Below are 24,181 nucleotides of genomic sequence, written 5' to 3' on the forward strand. Positions count from 1 at the left end.
TATTACCTACTTGGTAATTTCGTTAAATATATTGAATTCGTAATGCGAATTAACATATCATTTTTCAAATTTACTTGATTACCTGACTATGCAACGCAAAAGGGTTCATGATGTGTCGTAAAGCTGCTACCAAATAGATCTATGTTTGTAACAATGACGACAGCATAATATGTAAAAGTAAAACGTAATAAGTCGTATCTTGATACGATAGTATAGGCTTAATTACTTTTGTATATTGAAAACAACCCAGGGCCTGTAGTAGCCAAGAGTAAAATGGTTGACGCTCTGTGGCGGACACTCAATTGGCTCTTTCGCGCCAATCCAGAAGAAATGAAAGACAGAGATAACTTCTGGACGTCTGTACTCTTGTCCAAGTCAGAAATCACAGTACACGTATTCCCCGCAGTACAACAACCCGTGCAACCCGCTGGCGCACTACGACGGCACAGCGGAGGAGATCCTCTGGGCGCTGGACGACGCCGTGGACATGGTGGTGATGGGCGCCGGCACGAGCGGCACGGTGTCCGGAGTCGCCCACAAGCTCAAGGAGCGCTGCCCCGCCTGCACCGTGGTCGCCGTCGACCCCTACGGCTCCATACTGGCGCAGCCGGAGGAGCTCAACCACAGCGACATTGATATGTACGAGGTAACAACAACATACTACCTATTATCTGTCCCTTCATAGTTTCTTTTCTCTGTGCGCTGGTCTTTTGGAACGAAATATGTATTGTAACATTTGTGTCCCGTTTTATTTAAATCATACACACAATAAGGAGAGAGGGTAACCGAATCTCAGGAATTGATCGTATCTATAAGTAAAGCATGAACATGGGCTGAGAGCATCATGGTAATATCTAGAACATCATCAACATACTGTCAAGTTATTTGTCTAAGCTTGCCGTGCCGTGGCGAATGCCGGGATAACGTCTGATAAAAAACGGGATACTGTCTAGAGTAAAAATTACAAACGAAATATCAATGGGTACAGAAACGTAAAGAAACGCAGTCCACCGTCTAACGTTAAAACACTTTATTGCACAAAAAAAGAATACAAGACAATATAAAATAAAAACTTTCAGTACAAAGGCGAACTTAACCCTTAACGTATAACTACGTCGTGAAAAATATTTGTTAAAAAGCTGATTTGACTAGTATTTTTGTCTATACTGTAGCAACACGCACCGATGTAGAGTAACCATCAACAAAACACGAACTGTTTAGAATAAACTCATGACGAAAAGTACTTAACTTCCTTTCAAACTTCTTTTGTGACGACGAATCTACATAACAATCCTATGCTACGCGTAACCAAATGAGCTACGGAAATTAAATCGTAAAACATGATCAATCAAAAGAATATGACTGCATGGACATGCAGGAAGAGCAGAAACATACTTTTTTACTGTAATTAAGTCTATATTTATCATTACACCTAATTAGAGAAGAAAACTGAATGGTCTCTCTATTTAAACTTTCTTTTAGTTTAAGTAACCGATCCCGTGTATTGAAATCTTTGTCTTCCTCCTTGTATGTTTACAAATTTTTACCCGGACGTGTTAGCGACTCATTATTCATGAATCGCATAGTTATAAACGCAGTGATTAGTTGTGGCCTTAGTAACTGGATTCAACCAGAACCAACGCGATCTCATCTGTTACATCGGTATTAAGATAAACATATATTATTTTTCTGCGCAGCTATGATAACTGTAATGACCACGTGCTAATATCGAATAGATTTATTTTCATTATCCTCTTTCATTGTTTAGAAACATTCATACTTCAAATACACATTAACATAGACAGAGGCATAAAAGAATACGGAACCCTAAAAAATGAACTTTTCGCTATAGTCTCTGTTTTTTAACCCCCGACGCAAAAACGACGGGGTGTTATAAGTTTGACGTGTCTGTCTGTCTGTCTGTGGCATCGTAGCTCCCGAACGGATGAACCGATTTAGATTTAGTTTTTTTTGTCTGAAAGCTGAGTTGGTCGGAATGGTCGGGAATGTTCTTAGCCATGTTTCATGAAAACCGGTCTAGTATGTCGCGGTCGGGGGTTATTTCCAAATTTTTATTTTGTGGTTAGGTTATAACTTCGACATTCTGACGTCAATTTTAAGCATGTTGGTATTGTTGGTTAGTGTTTATTAGCTGTTCAATTTATTCCGCTAGATTTAGACAAAGTGTTAATTCTAATCAACTCTTTATGTAACGATAAGTTTACATAGGTCACAGACCAACCCCTATAGACATCCATTACAAGACGACTTGCGGTCACCAGCCTTATTTGCCATGATATAAGCGCGGGCGCTCGCCGTGCCCGATCAGTAACGACCAAGTAACCGACCCGAAAGCAGCTCGTGTTTTTCGCAATAAAAAAATTGAAAAAGGGTATTTTGATGCCTTAAAGATGTCCACCTGTAGTGTGGAAAGGTAACAAGAAGATCAAATTTAAAAACAGACGGTATTACATTCCACAAATAAGTCATATTTATAATTTATTCAGAGCCGGCATAGGTCAACTTACACTGGCTATTTACGCGACTCCGACGACTTACACTGGCTAGAAACGACCAATCGCAGCGCGCTAAACACATTCCCCTCCCGCTCCTCGCGCCCCAAGCACTGGTGATTTGTAGCGCGCACAAAATTTACAATATTGGCACTCTAAAGGAGGTTCTCTGTGACATAGGTACATAGACTTTCGCAGGCAGACAATTATGGTCGCGCGATAAATGATGAAAAATCCGGCCGTCCCTATCGCACTATTTGTAAGTGCGTTAGGTAGGCCCGATGTTTTATCACTTATCAAGCGACCATGATTGGGGTCACTATCAAATTTACCTTATCGCTAAAAGACTATATAGCTGACACGTCTGGATTGTGTTATGTCTTTGTGGCTACGTAGACATTAATTTAAAATGATCTAACTGCAAAACATCTTCATCTTCGAATGTCTGTATTACAAAACAGACATGAACGCTAAACGGTCAAGGAGCAAAAAATCTGGATTGTTTAATGTTTTTATTGCTAAATAGAATAAACGCCAAACGACCCGTTAGCAAAACGTCTGGGATTAAAATGCTTAAGTGTCTTGAGAATTCAAACCTTCTCGCACTGTTAATAAGAACTGTTCTGTTACATATTTATAAACCATAGCGATGACACATTATATTTCCGGGCGTTTTGCTACTGAATAGTTCTGTGTTGACGTCAATTAACTAACTACTTTTTTGGCTTTTTAGATATGCTAATCATACGGACTATGTATATTTCCAGACGTTTGGCTACTCATTCATTCTAAGTCTTAGCCATCCAGTTAAATTTACTTTTTGCTGATTGAGTATTCTACTTTCATGTCATCCCAGCTGAATTGACTTTATACTGACTGTATATTTAAATTTTCTGACATCTAGCCGAAATAGTCGTTTAGCGATAAGGTAAACTTGATAGTGACCCCATGATTGCCCTACAGGTTTTAGTATGGTAGTTATCTGCTGCGCTAAGAAACTTTCTTTTCGTTTCCGCTCACTCAGATTAGATTTATTATAACATTAAAGTTATAAAACGGATTGGTTTTATCGTAATAAATAATAATCGAGTTGGTTTTGTGACAGGTAGAAGGCATAGGCTACGACTTCTTGCCGCGGACCCTGGACAGGACCGTCATCGACAAATGGATTAAATGCGACGACCAGAAGGCGCTCCCCATGGCGAGGCGGCTCATTCAGGAAGAAGGCTTGCTTTGCGGTAAATATTTATTTTTTAATTATAATATTTCAGCATATTACTCGACGAGTGACGTTTAGGACATAAGAAGTATCAGGCAGAGGCGTATTTCTCGTCATGCCCGATCCTTCCTATTTTGTCGAGCATTTGACGCGCGTCAAAAAACCAGAAATATGAAGTTAGGCCTGGTGTAGTTTTAGTGCAAAAGTTGTTTATGGCCTGGTCATGGTAACCGTGCTAGCTGTTGTTAGTTACACTTTTCATTTGTTTACCCGAATTCAATTGTTGTATATTCATATCACAAACTAAAACTCCTTTGAACAGAAAACCCACCTGAGTTAATTCATAAGGAATTCTCTGCTAATCTAATCCCTTATCTATCCAACACCGTGAAAATTGATTTGTATGTTAGACTGACATGTGACCAAAGGTACCTAAGCTAAGTAAACAGAAACTTATAAAATTTTAACTGATTAGGTTTCAACCTTCTTTCCGAAATGACCTAAGAGCACAGAATTAGATTTAGATAGAAGAAACAAGTTCATCTATTTGTATGGCGATGGCGGCCGAGCGTGTCAGATTTTGTACTGCAGTTATTACTTGCCTGTGATTTAAGATATGTCTCAGGCCCTTGAGTGTTCATATTTTTTGTGTTGTTGCAATTAAATATCACGTAACGAAGCATTGTTAATGCTTTTCACTTCACGTTCGTCAATGACTTCAACTTACAAAAATTGACGCGATTAATTCGAATCCTCGTGCGGCAAACGCGGCGGCGCAGAGAGCCGAGAAGATGCCTCATGACTGATCCTCCAGCGTGATTGATCCTCAATACTAACCATACTAATATTATGTCACAGGCGGCAGTAGCGGCTCAGCAATGTGGGGCGCCCTACAGGCGGCGAAGAGCCTTAAGGAAGGCCAGAAATGCGTAGTGCTACTCCCAGACAACATCCGTAACTACATGACCAAGCACATCTCCGACCCCTGGATGGAGGCGCGACAGTTCAAGCCCGTCCCTACCAACGATAAGCTATGGTAAGTCACATTACATTCAATAAAGGAAAAAATGTATTGTGTTGAGGCGCAATCGAGGTAGACGAACATCTATTTTAAGACTTTCTTATCCACTGGTTGAGGAGTGTATATCTACTTATATTTCGGTTCGACAAAATCGCAAAGTAGTAACTTAGTTTACGCAGCGGGTATAGTAGACGAAACCCGGGAGAAAAACAGAAAATGTTATAGGTAAGCTAGCGCTACGGATCGTCAAGAGTCTAGGCGGTATAGACCCATTCTCGTCCCATCGCTGACGATTAGAGAGAGATGCCAATCGTTTATATATTAAATCGTGCAATAAATGCACGTCAGAAAATGTAGGTGTAAGAGGTAAATAAATTCTTATGAGATTAAAAAACCTTAAATAAAAACATGCGTATTATGTTAATTATTGATCCCGCATTCGCGGTGGGTAAGTATCTAGTTACCAGTATTCTGTGATAAACACTAGCACGCGATGTAAACAAGGCCGGATTGCTGCCATAACTTTAACTACTTTCACACGCGTTGCGCGGAGAACATTCGATGACGCAGGCCCGGCAGGCCACTGATTGGTATGGGTAGGTAAATTGTTCATAATTTTACCTACTATTTTAGGCGATGTGGCATTTTATGTTGTGTTTGGTAAAGTTTCATATAACATTATTTACGTAAGTACTATACATATGTAAGGTACAGTTAGCATAAAATATACTGCGACAGCCAAAACGATATATCGTAACACACCTCAGCCTGGTGCCGATGCCGTAGCCGAATGGCATTTCTGCGACGCGAAACGAAAACGAAACGCCGCGAAAGCTAGTCTGGCTCTGTCGCGCCTACACACTAGAGCGATAGAGATAGATATCTACGAGCGTTTCGTTTCGTGAGTAATGATGTGCAAGTTGCGGAAACTTTCCAAAAATATCTTAAATTTCTTGAAAAATTCACGAAAAATAAAGGGAATTTAAATTTATGAAATGGAAAGTTTCCATCCATCCAATTGTCCATACAACGTATGGAGTGTTTCCGAAGTTTTCCTATGTGAAAATTTCAGAATTTTGGAAACTTTCCGTCGGCACATACTGATGTGCCGACGGAAAGTTTCACATCACGGTGTGTGTGATGTGATTCGTGAGCGTTTAGGCCATTCGGCTAGGTACCCTGTTCCTGTGACCTCAAAGCATATAATACTAGAGATCGGTGAAGCCGCCGGCGGAGCGGAGGGGTCGCATTACTCGCATTTGTTAGCTCATTAAGCAGCCAACAAACACGAAATTCAGTTTTAAATACTAAGGGCCAGTTGCATCAACCACATTTGACAGACACATCATCGTCACGCAGCTGACGTCTATGGAACTTCCCATTTTTTTTTTTAAATAGCCCGTTTATGTGTCCCACTACACTTCCCATATACAATAAAATTTAACGAACGCTTTAACGGTGACAGGTGATTTGATGCAACCGGCCCTAAATCTTTACTCCGCATAGGTATACTTATGTAGGTCAAATAATTATTCATTCAAACTACTGATAATAAAAAACATCAACTCACTAGCGACAAAATCCAGCTTATATAGAAATTAGCTTTATTTACATCATCTTTGACACACTTATCCTACTGATAAAAAACAAAGCCATATGGCAAATATTTTGATGTATTCATTACTGTTTGTTATCGGGAGGTCAGATGTTAATATATGATGATGTTAATATGCCATTCACGTTATCAGTTCATTTGGAAGTATGAAGTATATTGTTATGGCAACGCGTGCTGCTATTTTTCTCCCTTATCAGATAGTAAGTACCGGCGTCAAATACGCTCCGTAATATTTGTTTGCTTGTTTAATTAGTAATTTAAATTAGTCTAATTAGTAAGTAAACAGCAAAAAGGAGTGTTCAATTTTCTAATGGGTTAGCAACGCGCATGCGACACTCATTGAGTTGCAGGCGCCCATAGGTTACGGTGACCGCTTTCCATCAAGCGGACCGTATGCTTGTTTGCCACCGACATAGTACTAAAAAAATACAATTTACTCAAGTCTTCGTGTCGAGGTTCCTTTATTCATACAAACAATAGATGCCCAATAGGCAGCAGCATAAACAGCCCTAGCTCTCGCGTCCCTCAGATCTAGTTCCGAGCAGTGATGTGGGCATGCGGGGCACGACAGTAGGTGCACACCTCGGACACTGGCGATCAAATATATGCAAGAGGCGCGCACAGTCTAGGCTCGTGTAGGTGAACGCGTATACAAGCATAGTTTGTATGAGTGAAATATGACAGGTCGACAGTTCGCGTTTTTGACAGACGGTAACTGTGAGATAACCGAGAGGGGGTGGGCGGCACTTTCAGCGGGGAGCGGGAGTGGCCATACTGTACGATATTTATTATACTGTGGTAGGTGCGTCATAGTTTGCATGTTCACTCAAGTTATTTCAAAATAACTTGTATAAAATATTGGTACACATGAAACGTTGACATAGGTATAACTATGATATCAGAGATAGAGTGGGTAATGTGAATTTAAGAGCGTTATAACATTTCGGCGTCGGGCGAAATTAGGTATTTTACCCGCCGCGCGAGCCCAATATGCCGACCCTTTCTAGCACGTCTTATCACTCGCTCGCACTACAATAATAGACAAAACAATCTTGATCCTTCCTATGGAATTTTGATAACAACCACAATCTACTATCTCGATACAAACTTTTATTTTTTAAACATTATTTTGTACGAAAATACTGGAATATAGCGCAAAATAATATTAATTATGTTAAAATTTATATAAAAACTTAAAGTAATAATTATAAACTGTGATCATATTTAAGTAGATCCCATTCCAAATATTTGCTTTTGTTATATGATAAGTATTAGAGTAAAGTATATATTAATATGATGATAAGTCAAATACAATTCTAATTACTTCAAGGTGGTACTCAGGGTCTGATGATGGAGTCAGATGGTGGTCACCTGTACCAATGAACCATGTAACTAAACCACTTCGTGTTTAGGCTCGTTGGGTTCATCTCAACAAGACCTTTGACAAGAGGTGGTACTCAGGGTCTGATGATGGAGACAGATGGTGGTCACCAGTACCAATGAACCATATGACTAAACCACTTCGTGTTTAGGCTCAATGGGGTCGTCTCAATAAGACCTTTGACAAGAGGTGGTACTCAGGGTCTGATGATGGAGACAGATGGTGGTCACCAGTACCAGTTTTGGTTTGGACTACCATCTGGCTCCATCATCAGACCCTGAGTACCACCTTCTGTCAAAGGTCTTGTTGAAATGAACCCAATGAGTCCAAACACGAAGTGGTATAGTCATATGGTTCATTGGTACTGGTGACCACCATCTGGCTCCATCATCAGACCCTGAGTACCACCTCTTGTCAAAGGTCTTGTTGAGACGAACCCATTGAGCCTAAACACGAAGTGGTTTAGTCATATGGTTCATGGGTACTGGTGACCACCATCTGGCTCCATCTTCAGACCCTGAGTACCACCTTCTGTCAAAGGTCTTGTTGAAATGAACCCAATGAGTCCAAACACGAAGTGGTATAGTCATATGGTTCATTGGTACTGATGACCACCATCTGGCTCCATCATCAGACCCTGAGTACCACCTCTTGTCAAAGGTCTTGTTGAGACGAACCCATTGAGCCTAAACACGAAATGGTTTAGTCATATGGTTCATTGGTACTGGTGACCACCATCTGGCTCCATCATCAGACCCTGAGTACCACCTCCTGTCAAAGGTCTTGTTGAAATGAACCCAATGAGTCCAAACACGAATGGTATAGTCATATGGTTCATTGGTACTGGTGACCACTATCTGGCTCCATCATCAGACCCTGAGTACCACCTCTTGTCAAAGGTCTTGTTGAGACGAACCCAACGAGCCTAAACACGAGCTCCGACGCGGTACTGAAATCGCGAGCGTCCGTCACCGGTAAAATAGCGACAGGAAGGCTAGTTTTCAAAAAATTGCCAAAAAATCATTATACAATATTATAACGACAAATGGATAACAGCAATTTAAGCAGATTGTGCAGATTATTTATATACTAAAATAACTTCGATGACATGTAGATTTTCGGAGAAATGATCACTTGTTTCGATGTATTTTCAAGACAAAATTGAGTTCGTTTTACTTCCAATTTCTCAATTTCAAAGTATTAAATGATAAATATTGTTTAATGGGACTAAAATACAAGATATTAGGAACTTAAATTTACCGCATTTATGGGAGTGAGCTTATCAAATTGTACATAATAAGAGCTCCGAAATCTGTGCTTCACGCGGTTTTTTCTAAACGAGCATCAGAAAAAAAATCATTACTAATTGGAAAAGCTTTTTCTTCCATATGGTTTACCGACAGTTAATAAGATGTTCTAACTGAAACAAGTACTTTTACTGTCTTTTAGTATGAGTAAAGTGTACAATTTTGTCGATAAATATTGTGCATTTTACAATATATCGCCTTTTTTTGTCATAGCGCTCTTAACCCTTTCATGTCTTGGTCTAGTAGTTCTAGTTCCCCAACCTACCACTAGTCACCGATAGTGTCAATCGTTTCGATACATGTCCGGTAAAATATGCTTAACTATGTATTGTTTCCAGGTGGTGGGATTCGACAGTGGACCCCTCTTTAGCTACGCCAGTACCCAGCGTGCCGCTGAGCAGCGCGCCGGCCGCAGCACTCTCCGCGCTCACTGCCTCCGTGCCTCTCGTCACCGTTGTTAGAGATGACGGGTAAGCTAACAATGTGTCCCAACAAGTACTACTACACAACAACAACAGCGCCAGTACAACTAGCGTGTAGTGACCCTGCCTGCTAAGCCGCGGTCCCGGGTTCGAATCCCGGTAATCACAGATATTTGTTCCTGAGTCATGGATGTTTTCTATGTATATAATTATTTGTATATTATATATATATCGTTGTCTGAGTACCCACAACACAAGCCTTCTTGAGCTTACCGTGGGACTCGGTCAATCTGTGTAAGAACGTCTTATAATATTAAAAAAAAAGAAGAAAAAGTAGGCGATGGGTCTATAGTGACGCCAGTACCCAGCGTGTCACTGCTTTCCCGATCACTACCTCCGTACCTCTCTCTCGTGACCGTCATCAAAAATTACGGATACATATGCGTTTCGATAGGATTATACTTTATAATTATAACTGGCGTGTGCTTGCATATGTCCAGGTCCAGGCAATGAGGAGGCACACTCAAAGATTATGACAGCTGGCGCCACCTTATTAGTCCATTGCACAGATAAAATTTCTTACGTGAGAGCGAGAAGAAGATATTTTTTTTTTCTCTCACATATGAATAACAGTGACATGCCTAGACACTTGCACAGGCACCGCCTGGCGGGAAAAAACAAGAACCAAAAATATTGCGATTATTGGCTTCGTGCGAAGTGCATGGAGGGGGTAAGCAAAGCGATCGCAGTGCTTGCGGTGGTCAAAATCGACACTGATTGTGGTTGTCATCTATCAAAACTCATAAAATATAATACAATGTGTAATGTTTGATATGGGGCATCAATGTTGTTTCGTTGTTAATTGTAAAAATAATGGCATAAATAGTCGTTGCACGTTCTATGCGTTTCTTAGAGCACACTGGAAATTGGATCAAAGAACTAAATGGATAGCTACGGTGAAAAGAAAACGTAAGTGACATATCAAAACAAAACATTATAATAAATTATATTTAAGCTTTGTTTACCTAATATTGTTCAATAATACCCTGTTAGTATTTTTCCTACCGTAAAAGATTATGCTTAAAGATTCAGGCCTAGCCTGGGAATAGGCCCGTGTCGGATATTTCTGCGGCCGCGGACGTGACTAGGTACTTACGTTTAGATTTGTTTTATATGGCATTAACGGGACGGAGGTTTAGCGAATACCATATCACTAGCTCGAAAAACTTGTACCATTACTCCTATGTTCTTCAAGATTCCTTATATGCCCTGCCAGCACCAATTTATTGACTCTTTCTGTAGTCTGGGGTTGGAAGTTTATACCGTGAGTAATGCTATGGAAACTGATTTTTGGTATTATATCCATGTCTTTATAATCTATCTACCTAAATTACACTTGAAATAGTAGCTCTTGTTATTCGATTTATTTAAAATTAACGAAAAATCGTTAAAATATAATGTTTGTTTACATGTCATTTTTTGACATTTTCCACTTCAAGTTCACATGGTAGTGGGCGTAATTGTCGTGCACGTTGCCAATAGGTTTGGCGGCAACCAATAATATTATTGAATTGGCTAATAGAGATACGATAACACGGGATCATAACCTCTTTACGTCATTTGTTTATTTTTTAGCTCCAAGCTGATTGTACATTATACTGATATAGGTACTGATATGATATCACGTCAAAAATCTTTTGCCCTACATTATGCCGGCATTTTTGCCAGGGCTCATGAAAGCCTAGAGTCCGCTCTGACAACTAATCCCAGGATTTGGCGTAGACACACCAGTTTTTACGAAAGCAACCAATCTAACAACCGACCTACCATCTGACCTATATCTGACCTTTTATCCCAGAAGGCAAACTTTCGTGATTAGTCCGGTCTCCTTACGACGTCCCCGCTAGGGCTTGCAATATCGGACGATTTTCAATTCCGGAACTGGTTTTCGAGATTAGACTTCAATTCCGGAATTCCGGAACTAGTTCCGGAATTGAACAATTTTTTTTGGTTTGGTTTTCTGGTGGGTTTTTGATGAAATAATAGAATTTTAAATTGAAATTTATTGTAAATCGACGTTTAAGACAATAACTCCGTACCTGAAAGGCATATAACACTTAAATTTTCATTTTAGTAATTTTACAGGAAAGCCCATTTTGTGTCAAAATCGGTCTTGCAAGGTATTTTGAATTACAGTTAACGATGCAAACGAGGTTTTAGTGCCAGTTTTCTGAAAGTGGTCAACGTTAAAGTTATTTTTTTATCCATTGACCATCGAAATAATAAAAAAGTAATAATTTACAAGAATGGCATAACGTCTTGTTCACATAACTGTAATAAAATAAATATTGAATTACCTTTATCAGACTCGAGTAGGGACAATAGTTATTTGTTATACAAGGGGCAAAGTTGTATTTTAACGCCGACTGTGGAATTGAAAAACGAGCAAGTGAAAGGATTCTATAGTTGAACCACGAGCGAAACGAGTGGTTCGAGAATAGAATCCTGAACTTGCGAGTTTTTAACACACGAGAAGTAAAATACATTTGCACCCGAGTGTAACACAAAACTTTTCCCCTCACTATAGCGAGGAAACTACAACGCAAAAAATGCGTTTATCACTGCTGCAGCTTCCAGTAGTTCCACAGGTGGTAAATCATCTTTATGACTAGATTCACCTGCTTTTATCAATTTTAAAGCAGTTAATTTGACTTTATTCAAGATCAAATTACTTTACTCACTAGTGGATAAAATACGTTTTTACCCGCTGGTATTAAAGGACAAAACACGTGTTTCCGAGCTAGCCCAAAAAGACAGATTTTATGATTTATTCCTAGGTACATGTACACCTTAATTTTTTGTAAAAAAATAAATCATTCTTTTCATATTCATAATTTTCCATACATTTGTTTCTCAAATCTTTTGATTTTGTGGTAAGTGGTGGACTTATAGAGTTTAGTGAAATATGCACACGTCTTTGTGAAAAGTGTATAAAGTAACTACGACGTTATGCTTATGAATGAATGTAATACCAAATACTACGATTTGCGTCTGCACTTAAGACTTTGTGCCTAAAATATTCAAAGCTATGAGAAAAGAAGTAAAATTTTGAGTTTATGCCGCTTTAATACCGATTAATTTAGATTATTACTGAAATTTAAATTGAGCATAAATAACGCTAGTAAAATAATAATGTACCTAATGTTATTTATTTATATTTAATTGTCCTTCAGTATTCGAGCATAACACTCAACTCCCGGCTAGTAATTTTAAATTATCACAAAACACAACTTTCTACAACAAATATTTACTTTAAACTGATTATATATTTCACTTATTAGCTAAAACAATTGAGAGCAAAATCAGAAAGTTACAATGGTATAATATTAGCGGGTTCAAACTACACTATCTCGCTCTAACTAGCCCTGGATGCAACCCTGTGGTCATAAAATAGGCACTACCTGAATCCAAGCAGTGTCTAACTTATGAATTTACATATCTTTTATAGACGCGGTGGAAGTTTTGTAAAATAACCAGGCTGATAGTACACGTTTTCATCCAAAAATATATCTTTTTTCAATTCCGGAATTTTCGAGATTATGTGTTTCAATTCCGGAACTGTTATATCGGAAAAATCGTCTGAAATTCCGGAATTTCGAGATTCCGGAATTCCGGAATGCAAGCCCTAGTCCCCGCCCCGTAGGCGACGTTAGAATTATGAACATATATATCAGATCTTCTAACAATGTTTCAAGATTTTAAGTACTGTCTTATTGTAGAGGTACTTACGGTAATTTCGGAATCAGAGAAAGAGTTCAGGGAACACAACAATAACACTAAACGACACCAAAAGGCACTAAAAATACACAAAAGTTCAATTTCACTAAATTCTCATGAATCTATAAATGCTAACTGACGTTGACAACTTGACAGTAAAAAGAAAAGTTACTTTCTGACAAAAGTAGTTCTAAATTCTATTCAATCTCAAACCTGGGAACTGCATGGGTATCTTTAACTGACGTTTCGTTAACCTTCACTCAAAAGTCAACCTTTCCTTTCAACATGTCCAAATTATTAGTAATAAACATTGGAATTCCCGGTATTTAAAAATCTAATGGTTTTTTTGCTGATATGTCTCCTCGCTTTCATATATGTTGTAACCGTCTTTCTGGAGCATGTTTCCATAGATTTAAAACAATGACCGAACCTATTTAAAATGTGACAAGTAATTCAACCGGCCAATTTTAAGGTATTCATATTTATTTACTGCATCCATGGTGTTATAAGATGTTACAAAGTAGGTATACGTGTTCATGGACCCTATTAGGGCGTGGCAACATGTTTATATGCTATACTACAGTATCAGTTTCACTGAATTTACTTCTAATTTCTATGAGTCTGCTGGAACTTTAAAGATATTTACGAAAATGCTATGTAGTTTTAAACTTTTAACAAACAGATTGACATACTTGGATATTGGACACGTATTAGATAAATTATATCAAGCCTTTGAAATAATATTTCTTCTTTCGTATGCTTTACACTTATCAATTCAAAACAGTATGATGTTATTGAGCAGTTCTTAACGCGTGTTATGAACTCGGGAACATGATTGCAAGATCAGTTATTTCTTGACAAAAATATTTACTAGACTACACCTACATTCGACGTAGAAAAAGTAGGGTTATAAGTATAAGTAATTTTATTAGTCCAAATTGACCAAATTACCAATTATGGACTTGCCACACCACTGGTGGTAAGACGCACTGTTTATAAAGCTTAAGTTTGTGACTAAACCCTTATTAACTTATAAAGCAACACACGTTACGGGATTCTTACACTTCGTCAAATTCCGCTGTTTTCAGTCTCAGCCACATTACATGAGATAGATAGATAGATAAATGATTTATTGTCACAACATTGGTCGTTACAATTATATGCAACCTATACAATATGAGAAAAAATACCTTACAATCTACGTGACAAGTGGACAGTCTCAGCTATGTGCTGGAGCCCCACCTTTCCGGCGTGGTTTCAGCGCTGGTTTTCAGCCTGCCCGGCTTGAGGCGGTGACACAAGACGCCTACTTAAGTACTTACATCTAATTTACATAAGAAAACAAAGGTGAAAAATTTTAGTTTCCATTTACATAACTACTTACAAAAAAAAAGATATATTTTTCAGTACAGATGGTGTTTTTTTTACGCACTAGTGCGAGAAGTGGTTCATTATATGCCAGGTCGAAACTTCGGAGGGCCATCTGTACTGAAAAACGTCGTACGATACACATGCGAAAAGGAAATTCGTAACTCGTGTCGATTTAAAACACGACGCCACTCGTTTCGAACTTCCTTTTTTACGAACTTGTATCGTAATGTACTATTACATGATGGTAACGTATAATTTATTAACAAAACGACCCACCGGTCTTCAATTCAAATATTGTAAAATTAAAAAATCTTTCTCCCGTAATTGACTTTTGTAATCATTATGCAAATTTTTTTGCGTTAAATCGGAGTCCGGCAAGCAGTTACTATACACATATAATTGATATAATCACGCCTGTTACCCATAAAGGGGTAGGCAGGAGTAGGCATACGCCACAATTGTATTTGTGTAATATTGTGTAGTCCTGTCTAGTTCGTTAATTTTATTCAATGTACCTACAGAGTTGTGATTTAGTGTAATGTAATATAACTTACATGTTTGGTTACTTTGGTTTACCTGTTAGCGTAAGTAAGGCTTGTGCCGTTTCGTTCGTTGATCAGAGCGCTCCGATCTCGTTCAATCGCTCCCATGAACTAGTTCGCTCTTTTAGGTGTTTTGCTCATTTAGTTCAGCCAGACCAGCGATCACTGCGGTCGGAAAGATCAGAACGAATGGGACCGAATAGTGTCAAAATTATACGAATAGTCCACAGATAGTAACATTCCGGGCCGAAAGGTTGTAAGTAACCGAAGTTTAATATGAAAAGTTGACTTTTTTTGTTGCTCTGCTAAGTAGCTCTCGCTCTCGGTCGGCGCAGTCACACATTCGTTCTCGATCCAAACCGCTCGCGCTCGCCGATCCTATACTGAACTAAATGAGCAAAGACTGATTCTCAGACCACGGAAAGATTCAGTTCATTTCGGTCATTGATGGGATTTTATTCCTAACAGTTCATAGTTCGTAAACGACACAAGCCTAGTGTAAGTTGGTTGATAATAAATGAAATGAACAATTTACCCCATATCCCACAGTCGACTTCTACGACACCCACGGGAAGAAAGGGGTGGTGAAATTCTTAACCTGTTACCACACGGGGCCGTTCCTATATAACTACTCTCGTTTGCGTTATTTAACTTACGGCCCGTGTTGCACAATGTACTCGTACCATAAACAAATGAATAATTTTGTCTAATTGTTACAGATCGGTGGTGGGCGTGTTCACCGCGGACGACGCGCGGCGGCGTCTCGCCAACCTGTCGGGCTGCACGTCGGAGGGCCTCGACAAGTTCCTGGTGAAGAAGTATTACAAAGTAGACCTTGCGAAGAACCCCACCTTGGGCCTAGTGTCGCGCATGCTGGACATCGCGCCATATGTTGTGCTTGTTAAAACAGGTAAATTAAGTACCATTAAATAGTAAACTACGATACAAGTGCGTAAAAAAGAAAGTTCGAAACGAGTGGCGATAAATTAAAACACGACCAAAGGGAGTGTTTTAAATCGACACGAGTTACGAATTTCTTTTTCGCACGTGAATCGTATGCTGTTCAGTACAGATGGCCCTCCGAAGTTTCGACCTGACATATAATGAACCACTTCTCGCACTAGTGCGTAAAATAAACACCATCTGTACTGAAATAGTATTTTATACAATCGTGATATAATACCTACAAAGCTTTTCAGTCGAGTACCATGTTTAGGCCACGATGCTTGCTGAGTGGCCTAATAGTACGGTACGAGAGTGAAAAGCTTAATTATATCACTATTGTATACAATACTTTTTCTATGAGTCATCATCTTCATCATCAATGGACGAAAAATATCATCATTCAAGTTAAAATTAATGTTAATGGCGTCGTTAACCGTTGTATCAACATCGAATTACTTGGCAACCAATTGTTTGTAATAACCGTCTGTGATTGGTCGATAACGCGATAGAAAAAAATGTGTTTCAGATGCAGAAAAATTTGCCAGGTATCGCAAATTAGTATAGAACTTGTATGAAGTTCTATTTTTGAATTTTTTTCAGTTAACTAAACTAAAGTGAAGTGTAATGAAATATTATAGTTGACTAAGTGTCAAAAGGACTATCCAACACTGAAAAGTCATCACTTATAGTTTAGTTTGTGGTGTCCTAATTGGCAGATTAAAGTCGACGAGTAGAAAAATAAATGTATACCGTTAATAAGTTTAAAAGTAGAGCTCTAACTTATCTTACCATTCTGCATTCTAAAACCTAACATTAGACCTCATACAAAATATTTATATAGACATTATCGTAAACCCTCAGTTTACTTCAATCAATGTTCCTTAATGACCCATTGGGATACAGACTTGTGGAGTATGTAGTATGGTCTGTGAAAGTATCTTTTAGAAGCTAAGAGCCCAATTAGTCGGCGCGCGATCATGTATGTGATTCTAGTTATATTGCGGTCTGTTGAGAATACACACCAATCAAATACCGCAATGTAATGTAACTCGCATGAGAGTTCTCTCACTGTGTAAATGGGTCCTAAATGAGTAAAAATCAGCGGCTGCCTTGTTATACTTGATACCCAATGTGACCAGCGTGCAGTAGAGAAAACTGATATAAAGTCGCATATTTTTAAATTAAAGGAAAAATTCACACCTCCGGCAGGACTCGAACCTGCGACCTTTGGCCTTGCCGGGGCCATCCCGCTTCCAACTGCGCCACGGAGGCCTGCTGGATGTGTGAATTTTTCCTTTAATTTAAAAATATGTAATATCGCTCGCAGACGTTTCTCAAGATAAAAAACAAATTTTGTTATAAAGTCAATAAGCAGACTAGCTGCTGGTGAAAATTCACCGTGTTTAAGGTTTATATTTCTGATAAGGTCATAAGTAACCAACCATGCATGTCTTTCCCATCACGGAACAATGGAATGCATTATTATTATGTATATTAAGCCAAGTGAGATATTTAATTGAGTTGTCCTTTATTTCAGACGCGTCATCACACATCCAGCAGACGGTCGGTGTCATCACATCTAGCAACCTGCTCGCACACATCACAGATAAGGCGAAAATGAAAAACGGCCTCAACTAACACTAGGACCCTGAATAAATACTACTTTAGCTTTATAATGAGTTAATGAATATAGATTTTTTAAACTTGATACGTTTCTTTTTATATGGACTTTTAGATCAGAGAAAAATATACATTCTTGACATTACATTTACTTATTCCTTTTTGTGATATTATTTGCGATCATAGCTATGCGTTTCATTGCATTTATTTCATTTAGTAAATATATGTTTTCTTGTTATTGTTTGTAGTTTTTACCGCCTTTACAACAACGGCAAAAAATTCAATACTCTTAAAAATTATAATTTTCTGTGCAGGGAGAATTGATTATGCTTTTAGGGTCGGTTGCATCAAACCGTCTGTCACCGTTAAAGCGTTCGTTAAATTTTATTGTATGAGAAATTCCATAGATTTCTCGTGCATGACGATGATGTGTCTGTCAAATATGGTTGATGCAACTGGCCCTTAGTGTCTCCCTGATGGAATATAATATTCGAGCATATAGATTGATGCAATAGGTATAGTACCTACTAAGAGAAATACATATAGCTTAGCCCTGACACTAACATTTAGTTCATATATTTATGAGCATTTATCCTATTTATTCCAGTTAAGTATTAAGTAATAAACTTAACTTATTTGCATTTTTACCGAGTTTTTATCAAGTGATTTGCTCCCCTTTAGAATTTTTATACAAATATAAAATATAATGAAATAAATTAGTGTTGTACAATTTAAGAATGTATTAAATTAATACATTTATTATGTATTTATGACTATCTTGTATCTGTAAATTGATTTTTTTACTGATTACACTTGTTAAAATTTCAAATTGTTTTTAATTTACTCAGAAATCCTAACATAATATTGTCACCATTTTGAAATTCAAATTATGCATTATACTATTATACATATACAGGTTTTATTTAGGTAATGGATCAGTCAGCAGATCCAGATGCTGCTATGCAGAAAAAGTTTAAAAATCTTTCCTGAATTTCAAATAATGAAGATTAGTGTTTACATATTTAGTAGATTTAAAAAAATGTATGGCAATAAATCTGATTTCTACCCTGGATCAAAAGCGTATGAGCAATAGTACATTACAATATATAAATTAAAATATATATATACTGAAAGGAGTGTTATAAATCAACATGAGTTGCAAATTACCTTTTCAGTTTCACACATGTTTTACACTTTCGGCATAGCCAAGTACATTTTCTCAATTTTTTGGCTTGTGTAGCCCAAATTTTTATGTCCCATCAGTCCCATACAAGTTATTAATCCTTGTTTTTTTTTTAATGTAAATGATAGTCAGTGAATGGAATTATGGGAGCAAAACTTTAACAAAACTTGCTAAGTGGAAATTTTAGAGTACTTACAGCCATGAAAATATTAATACCCTTGTAGTAAAGTATTAGAAATCATGGATTCAGGTATATAATCAAATTTAACACTGATCTGAAAATAATAATCTTGGTTTTATTTGAAATTTATGTCAGCTCTAAGGTTTTGTTAATGTTTTACTCCCATAGTTCCGATCACTGATGATAATCCTAATTAATTTTAAATCAAGGCTCCATTATTTCCTACTTGAATGACCCATTATTAAAATACAGCTGTGTTTTTATTTGAGTGCATTTAACTGGTATACAAGATGAAAGTAATTTTTTTTAATTCCTTAATCAAATAGAATGTCATAAAAGGTGTTTCATTATGGAACACTTGAAAATACAGTCATACATTTATTCATTATGAAATATAAAAGTAACTAGGGAGATGGGGGTGGTTGATTTTTGGCATTGGCAGCCAGAATAGCTCCTGGTGCAGGATAAGGTCTCATTTGGTACAGTGAACCTGAAGCAGTTGTGTCAACACCAGTCTTAGTCTGTGAGTCTAGTCCAGCGCTCCAACTGCCTCGAGAAATGTCAGAGTATGCCGCAGGGTCCATTGGATCTAAATCATTATCCTTAACTCTGGATCTACCCTTATCTCGATGATGGACCATTGGTTTATCCTTCTCTCGTTTATCGCGACGTTTTTCTTTAGTTGGTTGCTGTGGTACTTCTTGGTCGGAAGCCTCACTACTATCATCACTTTCATCACCTTCCTTCAACAGTCTCTCTTCTCGCAGATGTGCTGCACTCTCTGTGGGATTAGCTTTCGGATGTGCAGGTGGTAGCCAAGACACGAGATTATTGTGGACATTCCAGAAATAGTGTTGCCCAAGTCCAGGGTCATATATTTCCTCCCAACCAGATGGTAATGGCCACACCTCTAAAACCTTTCGCTTATTCTCCAAATATACATCGTCTGGAACTACCTTTCCTTGCTTCCAATTTTTCACGCAAAAGATTGAACATTCGTGGTAAATATTGTTTTTATTTGGACATCCTTTATGACCCTTAATTGGATCTACATTAACACCTTCTATACCTTCCCAAAATTGTTCTTTGTTTGCCTGATCTTCTGGTTTATTATCGTAGTTTTCTGCTATTATCTCTTCATTCACTTGTGGGACAGGATTCTCGTTTGTTGTTTCTACATTGGAGTTAGGCTTGAGTATGCCCCTTTTCGCTAAGCGCGCAGCTAATAATGGTGGCAAAGGCATTGTTACTAAACTTGCAAAATTAATCAGTATTCTATTCTTATTTCATTGAATTTGTACCGTTCACAGAATTCGCAGACGCGACGCGAATGGTACGGTACTGTCAATGTCAACGTGACATTTCGATATTGACCATAGACTAAATAAAATGCGTGCGTTCAGCATAATGAAAAAAAATTGTTTGTCTGTAAAGTCGGTTTACGGACGGTAGTTTAACGTGATAACGTCAAACATTACAGTAGTATAGACAGGGGCGGTCAGAGTATAGCAAAAGGGGCCCGATTCTGGGACTTTTTTCACGTTTTTTTATTTATTTATTAAAAATACACAAAAGTTAACAGTATTTCACCAAAGCACTTATGTGGTAATATAATTATGTACATGTTAAATTGACATAAATAAAAGCAAACACACTTAAAAGTTAAACTATGGTTATTACATTAATCACCTAAGGAGTGTAGAGTCTATGAACCTTAAGAGTTTTCTGTAAAACACACCAACACTATCAGCAAATATGTCAATATCGTCTGTCTCCAACATGATGCGGTTAAGAGCAGCTCGGGCTCGAGCGGTGCGCCGGCCGCCGCGAACAGGCGCCACCGCCGCCGCGCCGGCACCGCGCCCGGCATGCCAACCACCACATTCGCTCTTGGCACTTGCAGCCCCATTCTCTCAAGCACGGATGCGTCATCTACTCTATGGTGAAACAGTTGGCGGTAATGCATAATATGCAGCAGTTTCCGTCTGGTTTCTAGAGTTTGAAGACCAACCATTCCTGTTACGAATAGAGATGGATACATATATGGGTAATATCCGTACAGTCGTTTGTAAATGTGCCTACAGAACTTCCTCTGCACTCTTTCTAGCATAGTGTTTTGTTCTTATTAGAAAGAATGCATTAAAATAAGCATCTTTTATAAATTAAAGTTTTTTTAAAACCTACTAATTTAGGAGTTAGAGTGGTGCAAAGTTGCAAAATTTTCCCGTAGCATTACTAAGGCGCCAGAGACAGAAAGCGATATCGACGGAGCCCCGCTTATTACAGAAACTGCACAGAATAGGAGCCTTCGGCCGTTTGAAGATACCTAACGAACCTAACTTATACCTATATAAAAGTCGTCATTTTGTATCCTAGACCGTTTGCGAGACACGCGTTAATTTTATTAAAGTGCTAGTGCCATTTACTAATCTTAGAACCCTAATATCTCAGTTAATATTAATGGAGAAGAAAAAGTTTATATAACAAAACATCCTTATTTAAACATGTTCTATATGATTTATCAATATTAACATAGTTTATATTGTTAAAAAAAATCTCTGGCGCCTTAGTAAATACTATGGGAAAATTCGCAACTTCGTACTGCTCTAACTCCTAAATAAGTAGGTTTTTCAAACAACTTCATTCTATAAAAGATGCTTATTTTAATGCAATCTTTCATGTTTTTAAATTACAAACACTCAAAAATAATAAACACGGGCGCGCCATCTGTCGCAGCTGTGGTGCTTTACTCAGGCCACACGCTACAACCATACCGACTTTTGTGTCAAAGTGACAGTCAGCAATGTCAGATTCCACATTGGTCATTAATTTTGGAATCAGCACCCCTAAAACCTATTTTACGACACCCATGATGACTTTTGTGTCAAAGTGACAGTCAGCAATGTCAGATTCCACATTGTTCATTAATTTTGGAATCAGCACCCTCTAAAACCCATTTTACGACACCCGTGACGACTTTTGTGTCAAAGTGACAGTCAGCAATGTCAGATTCCAAATTGGTTATTAATTTTGGAATCAGCACCCCCTAAAACCTATTTTACGATACCCATGACGACTTTTGTGTCAAAGTGACAGTCAGCAATGTCAGATTCCACATTGTTCATTAATTTTGGAATCAGCACTCCCTAAAACCTATTTTACGACACCCATGACGACTTTTGTGTCAAAGTGACAGTCAGCAATGTCAGATTCCACATTGGTCATTAATTTTGTAATCAGCACCCCCTAAAACCTATTTTACGACACCCATGACGACTTTTGTGTCAAAGTGACAGTCAGCAATGTCAGATTCCACATTGGTCATTAATTTTGGAATCAGCACCCCCTAAAACCTATTTTACGACACCCATGATGACTTTTGTGTCAAAGTGACAGTCAGCAATGTCAGATTCCACATTGTTCATTAATTTTGGAATCAGCACCCTCTAAAACCCATTTTACGACACCCGTGACGACTTTTGTGTCAAAGTGACAGTCAGCAATGTCAGATTCCAAATTGGTTATTAATTTTGGAATCAGCACCCCCTAAAACCTATTTTACGATACCCATGACGACTTTTGTGTCAAAGTGACAGTCAGCAATGTCAGATTCCACATTGTTCATTAATTTTGGAATCAGCACTCCCTAAAACCTATTTTACGACACCCATGACGACTTTTGTGTCAAAGTGACAGTCAGCAATGTCAGATTCCACATTGGTCATTAATTTTGTAATCAGCACCCCTAAAACCTATTTTACGACACCCATGACGACTTTTGTGTCAAAGTGACAGTCAGCAATGTCAGATTCCACATTGTTCATTAATTTTGGAATCAGCACTCCCTAAAACCTATTTTACGACACCCATGACGACTTTTGTGTCAAAGTGACAGTCAGCAATGTCAGATTCCACATTGGTCATTCATTTTGGAATCAGCACCCCCTAAAACCTATTTTACGATACCCATGACGACTTTTGTGTCAAAGTGACAGTCAGCAATGTCAGATTCCAAATTGGTCATTAATTTTGGAATCAGCACCCCTAAAACCTATTTTACGACACCCATGACGACTTTTGTGTCAAAGTGACAGTCAGCAATGTCAGATTCCACATTGTTCATTAATTTTGGAATCAGCACTCCCTAAAACCTTTTTTACGACACCCATGACGACTTTTGTGTCAAAGTGACAGTCAGCAATGTCAGATTCCACATTGGTCATTCATTTTGGAATCAGCACCCCCTAAAACCTATTTTACGACACCCATGACGACTTTTGTGTCAAAGTGACAGTCAGCAATGTCAGATTCCAAATTGGTCATTAATTTTGGAATCAGCACCCCTAAAACCTATTTTACGACACCCATGATGACTTTTGTGTCAAAGTGACAGTCAGCAATCTGAGGTACTACATATTTGTAATCTGAAAGTAATCAAGTCAATAATTTCAGTTATTTTGAATCGACTATGATTCCGAATTATTGGTAATAGTAATTATTGTATAGATGATTAGTGATTCCTTTATATGTAATGGTAATTTACCGTTTCACTTGATTACATTACAAGTAATCTGACACCCAGTAGTGGATTACAAAGTAAAATCAAGTAATCGTGTAATCCGGAATCGTTTACGATTTGCCCATCTCTGCGGCGCTGCTGCAAGTTTTGAGACAGAAGTATATGCTAGAAAGAGATGCAGATATTTGCCACTCACTCTTACCTATAGTTGCGTCTCAAAACTTGCAGCAATAACTTGCTGGTCTAAACTCAGCTTAACGAGAACAACACACGGGCGCGCCATCTGTCCCAGCTGTGGTGCTTTACTCAGGCCACACGCTATAACCATACCGAGCGCATCGATCAGCCGCTTAGTTCCAACACGCGCCAATAGATGGCGCAAAAACTATATTGCGAAACGGGACAATGACGTCATCTTTTTCGTGCATGCTGCCCGTAGTAACGAGTTATTAGACGTTATCACGTCAAAAATATGCGTTCATATACTCTCGCGGGTCTTCGTGATTTTGACCATTTAAAATTCGCGCATACTAGTTTTCCTCTAGTGGAGTAGGTTTTGAAAAGT

General features: G+C 38.3%; 2 protein-coding genes across 2 annotated transcripts in view; one reads left to right on the top strand and one right to left on the bottom strand.

The window, feature by feature from the left end:
• LOC125232741 overlaps window positions 1-17,878 on the top strand; it is a 53,478-nt gene extending 35,600 nt beyond the window's left edge. The window contains exons 22-27 of the mRNA XM_048138507.1: window positions 407-646; window positions 3,619-3,751; window positions 4,591-4,768; window positions 9,395-9,526; window positions 15,888-16,078; window positions 17,651-17,878. Coding sequence (XP_047994464.1) covers window positions 407-646; window positions 3,619-3,751; window positions 4,591-4,768; window positions 9,395-9,526; window positions 15,888-16,078; window positions 17,651-17,751 — 975 coding nt within the window. The 3' untranslated portion in view covers window positions 17,752-17,878. The remainder of the gene's footprint in view (window positions 1-406; window positions 647-3,618; window positions 3,752-4,590; window positions 4,769-9,394; window positions 9,527-15,887; window positions 16,079-17,650) is intronic.
• Window positions 17,879-19,462: 1,584 nt separating this feature from the next.
• On the bottom strand, window positions 19,463-20,435 carry LOC125232461 (polyglutamine-binding protein 1). The gene has a single exon (XM_048138136.1). It carries the CDS (start codon window positions 20,339-20,341, stop codon window positions 19,502-19,504), a length of 840 nt encoding a protein of 279 aa, XP_047994093.1. The 5' UTR covers window positions 20,342-20,435; the 3' UTR covers window positions 19,463-19,501.
• Between the last annotated feature and the right edge of the window lie 3,746 nt (window positions 20,436-24,181).

This window comes from Leguminivora glycinivorella, chromosome 13 (assembly GCF_023078275.1).
Source record: "Leguminivora glycinivorella isolate SPB_JAAS2020 chromosome 13, LegGlyc_1.1, whole genome shotgun sequence".
In the NCBI taxonomy this organism is placed as follows: Eukaryota; Metazoa; Arthropoda; class Insecta; order Lepidoptera; family Tortricidae; genus Leguminivora; species Leguminivora glycinivorella.

Coding starts and splice junctions, on each gene's coding strand:
- LOC125232461 (XM_048138136.1), bottom strand. CDS start 20,341: ATGCCTTTGCCACCATTATTAGCTGCGCGCTTAGCGAAAAGGGGCATA.